Source organism: Thermobia domestica, chromosome 14 (assembly GCF_964235325.1).
Source record: "Thermobia domestica chromosome 14, izTheDome1.hap1.1, whole genome shotgun sequence".
NCBI classification, from domain to species: domain Eukaryota; kingdom Metazoa; phylum Arthropoda; class Insecta; order Zygentoma; family Lepismatidae; genus Thermobia; species Thermobia domestica.
In genome coordinates, this window is record NC_137467.1 from 150,674,986 (window position 1) to 150,693,441 (window position 18,456).

The window sequence follows — 18,456 nt, forward strand, 5'->3', positions numbered from 1 at the left end:
AACCAGTACATTTTGTTCACTTTGTCATTAACGTTTCGCATAAAAAAGAATCACTTGGAGGCACTAAATTTTATACACCTTGTCATTAACTTTTTGCATAAAAAAGAATCACTTAGTTGCGCTAAATTTTGTACACCTTGTCACTAAGTTTTCGCATAAATAAAGAATCACTTAGAGGCACTAAATTTTGTAAACCTTGTCATTAATTTTTTGCATAAAAAAAGAATCACTTTGAGCCACTAAAATTTGTACATATTGTCATTAACTTTCCGCGTAAAGAAGAATCACTTAGAGCCATTAAATTTTGTACATCTTGTCATTAACGTTTAGCATAAAAAAAATGATTCATTAGTGTCACTAAATTTTGTACATTTTGTCATTAACTTTTAGCATAAAAAATAATCACTTAGAGTCACTAAATTTTGTACATTTTGTCATTGATTTTTGCATAAAAAATAATCACTTAGAGGTACTAAATTTTGTACACCTTGTCACTAACTTTTCGCATAAAAAAGAATCACTTGAAGGCACTAAATTTTGTACACCTTGTCATTAACTTCTTACATAAAAAGAATCAGTTTGAGGCAGTAAATTTCGTGCATTTTGTCATTAATTTTAGCATAAGAGGAGATTCACTTAGGGAGACTAAATTTTGTACATTTAGTCAGTAGTTTTTCGCATAAAAATGGAATCACTTAGAGGCACTAAATTTTGTATACCTTGTCATTAACTTTTAGCATGAAAATAGAATCACTTAGAGGGAGTAAAATTTGTATACAGCTAGTCAATTTTGTACACTTTCTCATTATCTTTCGCATAAAAAGGAATCACTTAGACACAGTAAAACAGAATCACTTAGATGCACCAAATTTTGTATTTTTTGTCATTAACTTCTCGCATTCTCGCATAGAGGGGAATCACTTATTGCCGCTATATTTTGTACACTTTGCCATTAACTTTTCGCATAACAAAGAATCACCTAGAGCCACTAAATTTTGTACATATTGTCATTAACTTTTCGCATAAAAAAGAATCATTTGAAGACACTAAATTTTGTATATTTTGTGATTAACTTTTAGCATAAAAAAGATTCACATAGAGGGACTAAATTTTGTACATTTTGTCATTAACTTTTTGCATAAAAAATAATCACTTAGAGGTACTAAATTTTACACCTTGTCATTGATTTTGCATAAAAAAGAATCAGTTTGAGGCAGTAAATTTTGAAGACTTTGTCATTAACTTTTTTGTATAAAAAATCACTTAGAGGTACTAAATTTTGTACATTTTGTCATTAGCTGTTTGCATAAAAAGGAATTACCTAGAGGCACTAAATTTTGTACACAAGCAGTAAAGTTTGCACACTTTGTCGTTATCTTTTCGAAGAAAAAGGAATCAATTAGAGGCACTAAAATAGAATCACTTTGAGGCACTAAATTTTGTACAATTTGTCGTCAGCGTTTCATAGAGAGGAATCACTTATATCCATCAAATTTTGTACAGTTTGTCATTAACATTTCGCATAAAACAGCATCACTTATAGCCACTAAATTTTGTACACTTTGTCATTATCTTTTCGCATAAAAAAGAATCACTTAGAGCCACTAAATTTTGTACATATTGTCATTAAATTTTCGGAAAAATAAAGAATCACTTAGAACCATTAAGTTTTGTACATTTTGTCATTAACTTTAGCATAAAAAAGGATTCACTTAGAGTCACTAAATTTGGTACATTTTGTCATTATCTTTTAGCATAAAAAGATTCACTTAGAGACACTAAATTTTGTACATTTTGTCGTTAATTTTTGCATAAAAAAGAATCATTTAGAGGCACTAAATTTTGTACATGTTGTCATTAACTTTTTGCATAAAGAAGAATCACTTAGAGCTACTAAACTTTGTACACTTTGAGATTAACTTTCTGCAAAGAAAAGAATCACTTAGCGGCACTAAATTTTGTACAATTTGTCAATAGCGTTTCATAGAGAGGAATCTCTTATAACCATCAAATTTTGTACAGTTTGTCATTAACATTTCGCATAAAAAAGAATCACTTAGAACCACCAAGTTTAGTACGTTTTGTCATTAATTTTTCGCATAAGTAAGAATCACTTACAGCCACTAAAGTTTGTACACTTTGTCATTAGATTTTCGCGCGTAGATGAGTCATTTAGAGTCACTAAATTTTGTACACTTTGTCTTTAACTTTTCGCATAAAAAATCACTTAGAGCCATTAAATTTTGTACATTTTGTCATTAATTTTTCTCATAAATAAGAATCACTTAGAGCCACTAAATTTTGTACATATTGTCATTAAATTTTCGCATAAAAAAGAATCACTTAGAACCATTAAGTTTTGTACATTTTGTCATTAATTTTTTTGCAAAAGAAAAGGATTCACTTAGAGTCGCTAAATTTTGTACATTTAGTCAATAGCTTTTCGCATAAAAATGGAATCACTTAGAGGCACTAAATTTTGTATACCTTGTCATTAACTTTTTGCATAAAAAAAAGAATCACTTAGAGGTAGTAAATTGTGTACACAGGCAGTTAATTTTGTACACTTTCTTATAATCTTTTCGCATAAAAAGGAATCACTTAGAGGCACTAAAACAGAATCACTTAGATGCACTAAATTTTGTACTTTTTGTCATTAACTTTCGCATGGAGTGTAATCACTTATAGCCACTAAATTTTTGACACTTTGTTATTAATTTTCGCATAAAAAAGAATCACTTAGAGCCACTAAATTTTGTATATATTGTCATTAACTTTTCGCGTAAAGAAGAATCACTTAGAGCCATTAAATTTTGTACATTTTGTCATTAACTTTTGGCATAAAAAAGATTCACTTAGAGGCACTAAATTTTGTACATTTTATCATTAACTTTTTGCATAAAAAGAGAATCACTTAGAGGCAGTAAATTTTGTACACAGGCAGTCCATTTTGTATACTTTCTCATTATCTTTTCGCATAAAATGGAATCACTTAGAGGCTTTAAAACAGAATCACTTAGATGCACTGAATTTTGTACACTTTACCATTAATTTTTCGCATAGAGGGTAATCACTTATAGCCACTAAATTTTGTACACTTTGACATTAACTTTTTGAATAAAAACAAATCACTCAGAGGCGCTAAATTTTGTAAACTTTGTCATTTAATTTTTGTATAAAAAAGTCACTTAGAAAGACTAAATTTTGTACATTTTGTCATTAACTTTTCGCATAGAAATAGAATCACGTAGAGGCACTAAATTATGTACATCTTGTCATTAACTGTTTGCATAAAAAAGAATCTCTTAGAGGCACTAAATTTTGTACACAGGCAGTAAATTTTGTACACTTTGTCATTATCTTTTCGAACAAAAAGGAATCACTTCGAGGCACTAAAATAGAATCACTTAGCAGCACTAAATTTTGTTCAGTTTGTCATCAGCGTTTCATAGAGAGGAATCACTTATAACCATCAAATTTTGTACAGTTTGTCATTAACATTTTGCATAAAAAAGAATCACTTAGAGCTACCAGGTGTAGTACGTTTTGTCATTAATTTTTCGCATAAATAAGAATCACTTACAACTACTAAATTTTGTACACTTTGTCATTAGATTTTCGCGTAGAGAGGAGTCATTTTGAGTCACTAAATTTTGTACACTTTGTCATTAACTTTTCGCATAAAAAATCACTTAGAGCCATTAAATTTTGTACATTTTGTCATTAATTTTTCGCATAAATAAGAATCACTTACAGCCACTAAATTTTGTACACTTAGTCATTAGATTTTCGCGTAGAGAGGAGTCATTTAGAGTCACTAAATTTTGGACACATTGTCATTAACTTTTTGCATAAAGAAAAATCACTTAGAGGCGCTAGATTTTGTACACTTTCTCATTAACTTTTTGTATAAAAAAGTTACTTAGGGAGCCAAAATTTTGTACATTTTGTCAGTAACTTTTCGCATAGAATTAAATCACGTAGAGGCACTAAATTATGTACATCTTGTCATTAAGTGTTTGCATAAAAAAGAATCACTTAGAGGCACTAAATTGTGTACACAGGCAGTAAATTTTGTACACTTTGTCATTTTCTTTTCGCATAAAAAGGAATCACTTAGAGGTACTACATTTTGTACACTTGTCATCAACGTTTTGCATGAAACAGAATCACTTATAGCCACTAAATTTTGTACACAGGCACTAAATTTTGTACAGTTTGTCATCAACTTTTCTCATAAAAAAGAATCACCTAGAGGCACAAGTTTCTTTTGATGAATAGTGTTTACTTCATATCTTTTACTCCTTTTAACCTGATTTTTTTCTTTTTTTTATCGTGTGTTTCTTTCACATTTTTCAGTCTTCTCTTTCGAACTACTTATGCTGAATGTAGTTAATTCCGATAGTACTTTCTAGATGAACATTTGATCTCTGGTAAATACTCAGCTTTGTATTTATAGTTGTCTGTAATTAGCTCATTTATTTGTTACATGTTATTACCATTTTTATCTTCTTCATATTGTCACGTCCATTCTATCTTGATATATGTATATTTATATTCTTTTTGCAGGCCTTAATCCTGTTCAGTACAACCCGTATACTCAACCTTTGTGGACTGCTGCTGTGCGGCAATTCGAGAACATGTTGGGGCCTGCAGAGGAACGGGTAGCAGGGAAACTTAAGTCACAACTGAGAAAGATAAGCGGTAACGCATTGCAGGTAATTCTCACTTTAAACTTTGTAGTTAATTTAGATTTCCCTTGAAATCCTAGCGATCTTTCATGATGGTTCTTGATTTATCTTAGATGTTTATTGTTCAGACTTGTAAATAACAAGACTAACGTCGGAAAATATTTTAGGATGATATCGTGTATTTTTAAGAATGACTGCATATTGTTGCGTTTCTTATTACTTTAGTAAAGACGTGTCAAAATGTTTGTATGGGCAATACATTGGATATAACAGCCTACAAAGATACCTCTGAGAAATATGGAAAAAGAGTTACTTACGGTCAGCTGCACCGATATTGGACGCTTGGGGTCAGTTGCATTCTATTTTATGGATAAATTGAATCTTGCTGCATCACACTCAAAGTAATTCGACTGTTAAAACTGCTTTCTTTTACATTGCCGTTATTACCAAGACAACAGTATGAGTTCACGCCAACAATGTATGAGATTTTAAATTCGTAGTTGAGATTTTCAAACGTAGAATGTTGTTATCACGAATTAGTGGGATCAGTCATAGTATTCGAAAGGAAAGAAGGAACGGCAGCTTTGTAGAAGAAGTTGGAGAATGTTAGAGAAGTTCCAAGATAGTCCTTTCAGAAAACCATTGCTTCTGAGTACAATATAGGAGTGCTACTCTTCATAACACTACAATTAAAAAAAAAAAAAAAAAAAAAAAAAAAAAAATCAACTTCGATAGTACGCAAAGCAAATGAAGGGTAAAGGGAAAAAACAAGGAATGTCCATTTTAGTGCTTTTTCGAATGCTTTGTCCGATCTGTTGGTGACTTGGTACTATTTGACTGTATATACGATGCGTAGTTGTCGAAATGTCTATGTAAAAAGGGGCAAAAGATTTAACTAACGCTATTCTTTTTACGCAGTTTTCAATATTAAAACGCGTTTTCTCGAAAATGCTGTTTTGTAACGTTCCTTCTTTTTCCTTCAAATATTGAGTAAGTAAAAGAGCCGAAGAAAAAGAGAAATTTTGTGTATTATGCTCATGCTGTATTGTACAGATTTATGTTGCTGAATATACTAAGTTTTGCTGTGCCAATGTAGAATATTTTGACTTGGGACTTCTATTACAAGAATCAAACAAATAAGTTAAGCGTGCCAGTAATCAAACTCTTTCGCTAATTCGGCAGCCCTCTATGCCAGAAATGTGTACTTCAATCAATGGAACTGATCCCAGTCAGATTTATCAGATGTACTTCAGTCACTGGAATTGATCCCGGTCAGATTTAGTTGCAACTGATAAGCAGTAGCTCCGGATTTCCCATTGTCGCATTTCGAGACTGCAGGGCTCATAGCGAGTCATTTTTTTTAACTAAAAGTTACTTTTTTTCAAGTTGGTTACTAAAAGTTACTTTTTTTCAAATTTGTCACTAAAAGTTACTTTTTTGGAAGGTAAAGTGACTTTTTCGTGTGATTTATGTTCTGCATTGGCAGTTTTCTAAGAAAAATATAAAAATGTATGGGAAAAGGCAGAAACTTGCTACTCATTACTCTTCTGAAAGCTTCAGTACTTGCTGCCACATGTGAAACAGTCAGCTTTATTCTCACTTCAGCTTTTATTCTTTCTAAAGCACAGTGGATGGTTGGTGAATGCTTAAGCTATCAGGTTGAGAACCCTTCTGTGTCTATTCTTTCTTCTATCTTCGTCTTTGTGAGAAGGAGGCGACATTACAGAATTTTATCATTAGACTTCCATTAAAATCTGTGTCCTAAGGGGGAAAAGGGTTTAAATACTTTACATAAACGTATTCTCCCCGTGTGAAAACGGGCATTTCAAATAATCTAGAATAAAAGTAACATGAAATTGAGTATTGCACATAGCACTAAATAAATAAATAAATATACCTATAAGCATGTATGAGTAATAGAAATGAAAAAAGTTACACGTATATTACTAACAAGGTGTGTGTTTAGAAAAAAATAAAACACACTGAGTATAGAAAACCAACCTTATGATCTTGTAAGCCTCTTTCGCGGAATTACAATGTGTAACCCCGAAAACGAGAAAAGTATTCTTACGCTTGTGCATTCGGAAGGAATGCTTTCGTCGTCGTTTTGAAGAAAGAAAAGAAACTATAATCGTTAACTTGGGAAATATAGCTCACTGGTAGAATTGAGAAATAACTGAGAAGACGACGAGCGTTTTTAGTTTATAGGGCATGTGGGTAGAAATAAATAAAAACAAATATTTAAAAAAAGAGAGTCGAGAGTTTGTTTAGGAAGAAAGAAAAGGAAGGTTGTTTGGGCGTTTTAGGACCTTGGATGTGTATTCCGTACCTCCGTTCCTGGTTGTCGACTGGTGGTCTCCATGTCTCGGCTTCTGTGTCGAATTGGCGTGGAACTTGGTATAGGTTTCTCCTGCCGTTGCTCACACTCGCTCTTCGCGAACTTTCCGCTCCTCGTGTACTTCACTGCTTCTCGAGTGCTACTCCCATCTTCCGGGTCCTGGGACGTTTTTATATGAACCAAAGTAGGAAGATGGCCGACGAAATTACGGAAAAACATCCAAAGTACGCACGTGTAGGATTCAGGAAAGTGCAAGGTAAATGGAATTCTCGACTTATTTAATAATTTGTCAACAGTTACAGAACTCTTTGGTTACATCAGATTACATAAGTTACATAAAATTACCAAGAATGAAGAATGAGGAATCGTCTACTAAAGAGAATTTTGAAATGTTTGCTGACTGTCTTATTATTCCAAGTTGTGTCTGTCTCTCATCATCCACAGAAATTAAAGAAAGAAAAAAAAATATATAAAAAATAAAATCGTTTTTAAATCTTGATTTGTTTATATACTGAATATTAATAATATGAGGGAAATCCAATATCTCTACATTCCCGCCACTAAATCTTACTGAACGACGAAAAGAGGAACGCTGTCGTTTCAGGTCCAATTACTTATTGAACGCACTGTATATCTTTATGTATGTTAAATACATATAAAAAAAATAATTAATCACACAGCACTAAAAAAACACTTAAATCACTAGCGTAAACAGATAATAAAATGTAACACTATACCAATCGATCAATCAATATTTCACCAATAGACGAAGAATAAACACACAAGAAAGAGTTGATTTGTCAATATGTAAGTATATGTATCTTGAAAGCATCATCTTTCAATGTCTTGGATAGTTCCTGTTTTTTCTCCCGTATAAATAGTTGACGTAATCGTTAAGATACTGAAGCACATGGTCTTGTTTATAACACTGAACTTGAAACTGTAGAATGCTGAATCGGCAGAGTCTCAGCTGCAAGATAATCTACTCCAGCTTGGTCGTTGACCATATGCAAAGGACGTAGTGAAGTTGAAGTAGCTGTCACCAGATGGCAGATGTTATCGGCTGAGCTGGAAGGATGACGCTGGGCGTGATGGGGTATGGCTGTGAGCTGCTTGAAGATGTATAATTATAATATATTTATAGTTGCACTATTTATGTCCGTGACGTGTGATAAGGTGAGTTTTACGTGCATCAAAAAAATTAGTGTGAACAAAAAGTGAGAAATAAAAACGTTCAGCAACATATCATTCCTTGCGTCGGTTGTACAAATTTTCTTGGGCTTTTTCGCGTATATACTTCAGTCGTTCCAATCTGTCTTGGTTTTCTGAAAATTGACATTCCGTACCCAACATGGCGGAATGCAACAATCGAGGAGAAAAGCCGTGTAGGAGTTCGAAAGGAGAATATTTCATGCTCAAATTGCACGTGACGTTATAGGCAAAGGTCACTTCTGGTAAAAGTTCAATCCAACGTGATTGGTCAGTTTTGTCTAAGGCGATCTTCAATTGCTGTTCTATATTTCTTACTGCGATTTCTACGCTCCCAATAGAAAAATGCCCTTGAACGTCAACGAAATGTATTTGAGTCCCCAGTATTTTACATAATTCCTTAAATAATTGACTGGTAAATGCAACACCTCTATCACAACAGATTTGAGTTGGTATCCCATACTTCAATATGACGTTGTCATATATGAAAGCACTAACAGAAGCTGCAGAAGCATCTGGTAGAGAACCTGTAATACAAAAACGAGTTCCTTCATCTATGACTATAATTAGAAATTTGTGGCGTAAGATATTATTACTAGGGTAGGTCCCACCAAGATCCACATAAATTCTAAAGAAAGGATGGACGCTAGGATGTGTCTGAAGACTACCGAACTGTTTTACTCCTCTTTTTTAGTAATTGACAAGTCACACAAGATTGGCACTTATCATATACAATTTTTTTCATATTAGGGAAATAGACAGACTTTACTAAAAGGTTGTATGTTTTCGAAAATCCACCATGGCACGCACCCAGTTTCCCGCAATGCAGTTTCTCAAATACAATGTCTCGCAATTTCGATGGTACTGCTAACAAATAGACTTTACCGAATGGTGTCTTATTCACTTTGTATGCTACATTATTCTTCAAAACAAAATACGATGCCTGTCTTTCATAGGCTGGATCCTTTTCTGCTCGATCCTCCAAGTGATCAATAATTTTCTTCAGTACTGCATCTTCTCGCTGTTCTTTTGCGATATCAATGAGGTCCATGTCTTCGATTAGGAAAATTCTCGGGTCAGAGGCACTCTCTTCTTCATCTTCCTTGTCGCGACTATGTTTAACAAAGCGACTCAAACTGTCGGCTTCTATGTTGTCGGTACCTTTCACGTGGGCGATGGTAAAATCGTAACAATCAATCTTAGACATCCAGCGTGCTAATTTACCTGTCAGGTTCTTACTGTGGTGAAGGAACGTAATAGCTTTGGAGTCCGTATGAAGATAGAAATGTCGACCCACTACGAAATATCTGAAAGATCGCAGAGCATACAGCAGAGCCAAGAGTTCCAAATGGTACACTGACAAATTTTTTTCTGAAGGTCCAACTGCTCGACTGGCATATGCGATCGGTACTAGTTCAGCTTCAGGATCGTCTGAAATAGGTTGTTTTGCTACAGCTGCGAGGCCCTTCTTGCACGCATCGGTGTAGATATGTAGATCCCTCTCTGGTTTGTATGCCATCAATGTTGGGGCTTCCAAAATTGCTTTTTTCAGAGCTTCAAAAGATTCTTGTTGCTGGATTTCCCACTTAAAATCTTGGTCTTTTCGAAGCAGAGTTTGAAGAGGATAAGCGATTTCCGAGAAATCCGTAACATACCTTCGCAAAAAGGAGCACACCCCTAAAAAACTTTTTAAATTCTTCTTCGTGCGTGGACGTTGGAAATTCTGAATCGTGGCTAACATTCGATCCGACACTTGTACTCCAAATTTTGATAAACGATGTCCCAACACTATCAAAGAATAATGTGCGATCTTTGTCTTCTCGGGAGACAATTTTAGTCCCCGTTCTCTAAGTTTTTCAAACAGGACCTTGCACCAATGCACCATCTCGTCTACAGATGACGCGATAATGTAGAAGTCGTCCACATAATGCATAATATTTGTACTTGGAACGCCTGCTAACGTCAATTTGACCAGTCTATTAAGCGCTGCTGCGGAAGAAATGTGTCCCGTAGGTAGGACACAATATTGATAACTTGACATTCCTGGTATCGAGAAGCCTGTACACTCTTTCGACTCCTCTGTAATCGGAATTTGGAAGAATCCTTTGGTCAAATCGCTCGAGGTATAAAGAAGATGTCCTGCCATACGATTGATTATGTCATCCACCGACGGTGTCGCAAAGTTCGAAGGATGGGATTGCTGATTTAGACCCCTCAGATCACTTACGAATCGGAACTGATTATTACGCTTTCTAATCAGCAAGATGGGGTGGTTCCAGGGCGAGATTTTTTCCCTCAGAATCCCTTGACGAAGCATCGTGTCTAACTGCTGCTTGAGTATTCCACGGAGATGATAAGGCACTGAGTAGGGCGTCTTATTCACGGGTGTGGGATCGGATAGACGAATTTCATGAAGGTAACCTCGTGCGAGTCCTATTTCCTCCTCAGACCAACTCCAAACATCAGGAAATTCTCGTATGAGACTGTAGAATCTTTCTTTGTCTTCTGGAGATAGCTCGGGGTTGACGTCGACACGACTAGGATCACAAAGTCGCCTGGAAAGCTCCATCTTCTCCTGGGACGGTAGGCTTTCTTCTACCGACGAAAAACTCCTCTCCTCAGGCTCCTCTGGGACCTCCTCAAAATCTTCAGCATCCCCAATATGTGTACTTTGTCGCAGTTTGATCTCCTTAATGGTGGGATTCGTAACATACACCACGGGGCATCCTCCATTCACTATCGCACATGGAATAAAAATGTCCAGTATTTCTTCTATCCGGCGAGAGGGTGACAATAATAACTTCTTCCCCGAAATATCCCAACAACTGCGTAGCTTCACCAGAGTATGCGAGCGAGGTGGTAAAATCGTGTTTTCCAATACTCTATAAATAGCCCGAGATCCCTGCGGAAGCCTAGATGTTAAGACCTTTGACAAATTGACTTCTAAATTCCTCGGAGGTAACGTTTTCGAAGGAGGGCGACCGAATCGAAAGATAGTTAAATTTTGCTTATTGTAATCTAAAACAGCCCTGTGCTTTTCCAAAAAATCGGCTCCAATCAAAGGCCCATAATCAAAATTTGGAATAACTCTGAATACATGAGTAAACCATTTTTTACCAATCATAAATTTTAATAAAGCTATCTCAGAAACTTGTATAGACTTCCCTGTTACTCCCCGAAGTCTAGTATTAATACGGAAACGTTTAGCATTTTCCGGGACCAAATTTTCCCCCAGACAACTGATCTGGCTGCCGCTGTCAATCATCAGTTCTACGTCTTTCCCGTTCATAAAAGCTGACAATTCGTTAAAGAACACTATAGGGACTATAACGCAACCTTGAGTAGATTCGTCCCGATCATCTACTCTGTCTGCGTGTTTAAAGAAGGCATACGACAATATCTCGCAATATGATTGGGTAATTTGCATTTGTAACAAATAATTTGGCCTCTATCCGGAGTCGAACCCTGACCTGGCGAATAATTGCTATTACTTGAGGACGCAAAATCACTGCTAGACTTTTTATTAGTATCAGCATTGTTATTCTGACTTCTGTTGTTTTGATTACCGTTCCGTTTTCCTTGGTAATCCTGACCTACATTTTTCGGCTGATTAAACTGCTTTTTCCTATATTGAAAATCATCGCTTCTTTCACAATTTGTTGAAGGAGCTAAGGCTGAAATCTGCAGCGTCAACTTTGACAGTTGTTGCTGTATGTCAGTCAACGGGTCGATTACCGGTTGGTTCTGTTGAGTCTGCTGGTTTTGCAAGTATGCTGACTGTGTATTATACGGTTGAACAGTAATCGGACTTTGAACCCTTACTTCAGCATTATTCTGAGTATGAGCATCTATGCTAGCCGGAGAAAATAAAGACGACTGCAAAACAGCAGAATTCTTTTTCAAGAATTTCTCTAATTCCTTACGCTTCAGTAACAATTTAGTCCTTTCCTCGATAATGAGATCGTTCAAAAGGTCACTGACCGTGTTATACTCCTTTCGTACTACAACTTTAAAGTAATCAGGTAAAAGTCCTTCCACGATGAATTGTAATTGTTTCTTTTCATCGGCAGTCGGGTCTGCGCGTAAAATCAAATCCTGCTTCGCATAAACATACTCTAGAACGGATTCTGATTCATTCTGTTCACGGGCTCGCATCTTTGCTTCAGATAATTGTGGCACCAAATTGTCCTTAAAAGCGTTTATAAAAGCTTGCTTGAACTGGTCGTAAGTCATTTGGGCAAATTCTGGCTTTCTTTCTATGCCAGCAAACCAGTTTTCAGCGGGGCCACGGAGTAGGCTCCCCAGCACCAATTTTCGTCTCATACCATCCCATGAATTAATGCTAGCGATGGTCTCATATCGTCTGATGTACGTGTTTACATCGTCACCCAACCGAGCATAAAAAGGCTCCGGTTTCACAATCGTGCCGTGCATGGACGGAGGTGGATCATTTCCTCCTGTAGCCATACTGCTAGAACTAGAACCACGAACAGTTACGTCTAAATAATCAGGAGAAATATCCGAAAATGATTCCGAAAATTCTAACTTCTTTTCAAGTTGCTCTAAATAATTACGTGTGAATTTAGTTGATTTAGGAGACGAACAGGCCGCGGGATCGAAATAGACAGTATCACTTAAGTTAAAAATATCCTCTAAAGGTATCAAAAATTCGTCCGCTAGTCTTCGCAACATATAACACAAGTAATAAAACTATTGGGCACAAGTCAAGACCTTAAATATGCTATACCTATACTAAAAACTAAATACAACACATAAAACATACACAAGAGGTATTGGGGCTCCACCACTCTCCAAAAAGGAGAGAAAAAGAAAGGTAATTATAGAATATCATAAGGAAGATTGCTCAAAAATAAAAAAACAAAAGAGAAGAAAACTAGTTTCATAGAGGGTTGGTGGCGGGGAAGTTGGAGGTGATTCTAAAAAGCCTTAAAAATGAAGAGAAAACAGTTTAGAGGTTTGAAAGAAAACTAGCATTGATCACCATCTTACGCTGATGAGAGAAAAAAGATCAGCATCTCCATCATCTTACGCTTGTGCATTCGGAAGGAATGCTTTCGTCGTCGTTTTGAAGAAAGAAAAGAAACTATAATCGTTAACTTGGGAAATATAGCTCACTGGTAGAATTGAGAGGTAACTGAGAAGACGACGAGCGTTTTTAGTTTATAGGGCATGTGGGTAGAAATAAATAAAAACAAATATTTAAAAAAAGAGAGAGTCGAGAGTTTGTATAGGAAGAAAGAAAAGGAAGGTTGTTTGGGCGTTTTAGAACCTTGGATGTGTATTCCGTACCTCCGTTCCTGGTTGTCGACTGGTGGTCTCCATGTCTCGGCTTCTGTGTCGAATTGGCGTGGAACTTGGTATAGGTTTCTCCTGCCGTTGCTCACACTCGCTCCTCGCGAACTTTCCGCTCCTCGTGTACTTCACCGCTTCTCGAGTGCTCTCCCATCTTCCGGGTCCTGGGACGTTTTTATATGAACCAAAGTAGGAAGATGGCCGACGAAATTACGGAAAAACATCCAAAGTACGCACGTGTAGGATTCAGGAAAGTGCAAGGTAAATGGAATTCTCGACTTATTTAATAATTTGTCAACAGTTACAGAACTCTTTGGTTACATCAGATTACATAAGTTACATAAATTTACCAAGAATGAAGAATGAGGAATCGTCTACTAAAGAGAATTTTGAAATGTTTGCTGACTTATTATTCCAAGTTGTGTCTGTCTCTCATCAACCACAGAAATTAAAGAAAGAAAGAAAATAAAAATATATAAAAAATAAAATCGTTTTTAAATCTTGATTTGTTTATATACTGAATATTAATAATATGAGGGAAATCCAATAACTCTACAGTATTTTAACATTTAAAGGTATAATAGTATATTAGTATTCTGCTCGAACAAAGACTAGTTGATGTAAGCAATACCAGGGTAAAGTTACTTAACCAGTAGAACAAGAATGGTCAGTCATTTTCTTGTCCAGTTCAGAGTAGTACACCGTGTTTCAAAAAGAATGACATGATTTTGGACGGTAATAATTACAAAACATGGGACGTGCCGGCAAGAAAATGAGTGTTGTTTGAATGAGCGTGGCCTAGAGTTTCAGAAAATCGCCGTTACGTGTCAGTCAATACGTCTTCTCAATTTGCAGTAAATCGGAAGTAAGATGGCGTCCGCTCAACAGAAGGCGTTTTGTGTGCTGCAGTTTGCAAAGACTGAGTCAGTGATCTCGGTCCAGCGTACTTTTCGTCGGCGTTTTGGCATTGATCCGCCTGCACCCAAAAACGTTTGTCGGTGGTATCGCCAGTTTGAAGAAACAGGATGATTGTGCAAAGGTAAGATTCCAGGTCGACCTCGCACTTTCGATGAAATGGAGGAAACAATTCATCAAACGCTTGAGCGGAGTCCGCGAAAGTCCATGGATACGTAGAGCATTTGTAATAACATAGCTAAAACTTGAATATTTTGTGAGTATTTTGCAATTTATCCCATTTTTGTAGTAGGTTTCTATCAATACATATGGATTTTTAAAATCACGTTATTCTTTTTGAAACATCCTGTATATTAAAAACTGCAATTTGGGAGATAAAGTGAGAATACATTGAGCATGGATTTCGTACATAAGAAATGGCGTCGGACAACAAATATTTACTTGTATACGCCAATGACTATTCCGCCGATATAGGAGAGTCTCACTTCTTATAGCGAAGTAGCTGAAGTAGTAGATCGTTGGGTTCGCCTTCGGGGGGTCGCGGGTTCGATTCCCGCTGCCGACCATCGTGACTGGGGTTTTCCAGGGTTTTCCTCAGTCCTACCAGGCAAATGCCGGGATGGTACCTACTAAACAGGCCCTGGCCAATACCTTCCCAAAATCCTTTCCATTGTTGTTGTTGTTAGATATCCAATGTAAAATGGCCTCTGAGCTGTATCTGGTGATTGTTAAATAAAATAAAATAAAATGACAAGAAGCCAAATGTTTGATGAAAATTAGCGTAATGATCTATTTTTTTTTCTTTTTTAATTTTTTTATAGCTGTTACAAGAATTCAAAAGGTACGAGGAACTAATTAAGAGACCAAGCGTGAGCAAAGCGTTGGTTGTAGAGAGAGAGAATTTGTTAGGTCTTGTGAGTGAGTACGTACGTAGCGCGAACGCAGACTTTGATAGGAACAAGAACAAAGTGCCTGGAAAGCTATTGGACATACCAGAAGTGATTGCTACTCTCTACTGGGTACGCCAGTTGGAAGCAAAGGTAAAAGAGGTTATTGTCTTATAGCATTACATCATATAGTTTTATGTCAATTATATCTACTTGTCTAATAATATTATAGCGAAAAGAAGCTTCTAATCATATTATCTTAAAATTTTATACTTTATAATATGTAATTTTAAATCTTATATCCCTATAATCTTATCATGTAATAATCTTACAGTCTTACAAGGGGTCTCCCAAAATTCACGATAGAAATATTTATATATATATATATATATATATATATTTATATAGAAAAAAAAAGATTTATAATATTAAGAATTGTAAAATTTTTATTGATTTGTCAAGTATACAGTATAGGGTTATGTATGGAATAGCATATCGGGTAAATGGTCTCCATGGCTTTGCTGGCACATAGGTACTCTTTTGTTGAAATTTTCAATGACCGTTTTGCATAAATTTGGCTACATTTTGTTGATACAGCGCTCAATTTCCTCCTTCAAGGCATGGGTGGTCGTGGGTTTGTTGGCATAAACCTTAGACTTCCAAAAAAATCCATAGAAAAAAGTCCAATGATGTTAAATCCATGATCTTGGGTACCCAATTCTAATCACCAAAACGGGAAATTACACGACCAAGAAATGACTCATGCAATGAATTAATTGTTTCTCGGGCTGCATCGCGTGTGACAGCGTCTTGTCAAAACCATATGTCATCCACATCCATAGCTTGCAATTTAGGCAAAAAAAAAAAAAGTCATGTTGTGATAGCGAGCACCATTAACTGTTATGCCTGACCAGGCGCATTTTTGAAGAAGAATGGTCTAATGATGCAAGCAGCCCAAAATCTACATCAAACAGTGACACGTTGTGGATACATTTGTTTCTCAACAGTGACTTGCGGATTTTCTGAATCCCAAATGCGACAACTTTGTCGATTAAGAAAGCAATTCGTCAGAATCTCTTCACAGTTGAAGTTAAATCGTTATTCTGACCATATTTTGTACGAAAATTATAAACTGTAGCTGCCAAACCTTCATTGTTTTTAAAATATTGCTCAACAATGAAAACGCCTGAATCATGTTGTTCTTTAGCGCTCCATTTTTGATAACCCTGAGTTGTCACGCGGTTTTTTTTTTTTTTTTCGTCGGCAACACCTTACCGCACAAATGGTGCAAAATTCAAATCTTACCTGAATTTTGGGACACCCATTAGTTTTTTAATCTACTTCTAGCCTAGTAATCCTATTATATATATTTTCTTATAATTTACCATTTTTACATTAAAATCTTCATTATTTATACTTTGTAGTCAGATGATCTTTTGGTAGTTTAAATAATCTTCAAATATTGTTTACGTACAATCTCATAACTTTAGTCTTCTGATCTTTTAAATTAGTTCATTTATCGTATGATCTTAGTCTTAAATCTTACAGTCATAGAATTTTATGATCTAGTTTTACGTCTTTTATCAGAAATTGGGAACTATTTTTTAAAAATAATATTATTATTTCGTACCTAATCTTAATCCCGAAGTACAGTATGGAAATAATTATATAGAAAGTTTAAATTATATACTATCGATGCCGGGCCGTTGACCAAAAGTTACCTTGCCATGAGAGGGTATTTTAAATCATATTTAACCTTATGTCAGTATTTGACTTTAATAAATTAAATATTAAATAAATATATATGGAGCGAGCAAAATGGGAAAAACAGATGTAAAAACCCAATACCAACAAATTGACTTACTTCTTGTAGGGTGTGATGCTGTTAAAATTATTACTACAAAATTCGTACGTACGTAAATACATATTTGACAGCGATGAGGTTTATTTGTAACTAAGTGATTTGATGGTAGTGGTGGGGGACAAGGCTACCCTTATAAAACTGGCGCGGGAGATAGAGAATAGGATATAGGAGATTCCATTGGGAGGATAGAGAAAGAAGAAATGTTCCGATTGACAATTGGTAAAACAATTTATACGTGGTAAGCAAGAGAGTAAAATAAAACTAATGAGTTGTTCAACATCTACAAATATTCTAATGATTGGTCAGTGATAGAGCACTCACGTCTGGTGTGTGAGGTCTCTGATTCAGTCGCAGTTCTCACCAAACCCAATGGGCTTTGTGGTGGACAAACACGGTGTGCATGATTTTCTTGGGGGTTCTCCACTGTCTTCATACCACTATTCCGTTAATTGTTATTGTCGCCGTCTTCCTTATTACCGGAGCATAATTGTGGGACGTTAAACTAAAAGAAATAAAAAAAATCCTCAAATGTCAAGACCTAAGGTGAACATTATTCAAGATTTAATTGGATTTGAGTTTAGCGTCCCGTTCAGCAGCGAGGCTATATGAGAAATCTTAACGTGGAAGTCGAACCACATGAGCTCCCACTTGGAATCAAACCCCGAGTTTCTCACGACAAAAGCGTCATTATTCAAGAGAAGGGAAAACCAATCTCCTTTGTGTCTCCTGCTAAGAATCGAAAGAGGTTTATCTTTATTTTTTATATGTAAACAACAGTATGCTCATTGGTGGTCGTCGCTTTGCACTAATGCTATTTTTGGGTTTTGCTGCTGACGGTTTAGTTTGTAGTCCCGCCATATTTTATAATCTTATTAATCCAAATCATAGGCATGCTTTATTAAGTTTCGTGTAAGAGCTGTAAGAATCAGTATAGAGCAACTAAAGTACTATTGGCTATATCAGTTATGTTTTAGATGAAGTGAAACGATCAAATCTGATGTAGTAAAGAATTAAATGTCTACTTCTCTCTTTATTTGTTTTGGTTTGTTTTCCCAAACGTTATTGCACATACTGGTATTGTGCAAATATTGCCTGGAGCGTACCTATATTTTTGTGGAGAATTTAAAACTTACCTGTATTGGCGTTCAATTCTTTTATCATCACCTTCACTTCATCATCATCATTATAGATACTCTGTCATTGCTGGCAGGTCACTTGCCGCCGCTAATAAACTTACAT

At 35.7% G+C, this 18,456-nt stretch overlaps 1 protein-coding gene across 2 annotated transcripts in view; it reads left to right on the forward strand.

Moving 5' to 3' along the window:
* btv (dynein cytoplasmic heavy chain beethoven) overlaps positions 1 to 18,456 on the forward strand; it is a 437,347-nt gene that overhangs the window by 39,239 nt on the left and 379,652 nt on the right. For both annotated transcript variants that reach the window (XM_081739028.1, XM_081739029.1), the window contains exons 11-12: positions 4,570 to 4,718; positions 15,288 to 15,506. In XM_081739028.1, the coding sequence (XP_081595154.1) occupies positions 4,570 to 4,718; positions 15,288 to 15,506 (368 nt within the window). The remainder of the gene's footprint in view (positions 1 to 4,569; positions 4,719 to 15,287; positions 15,507 to 18,456) is intronic.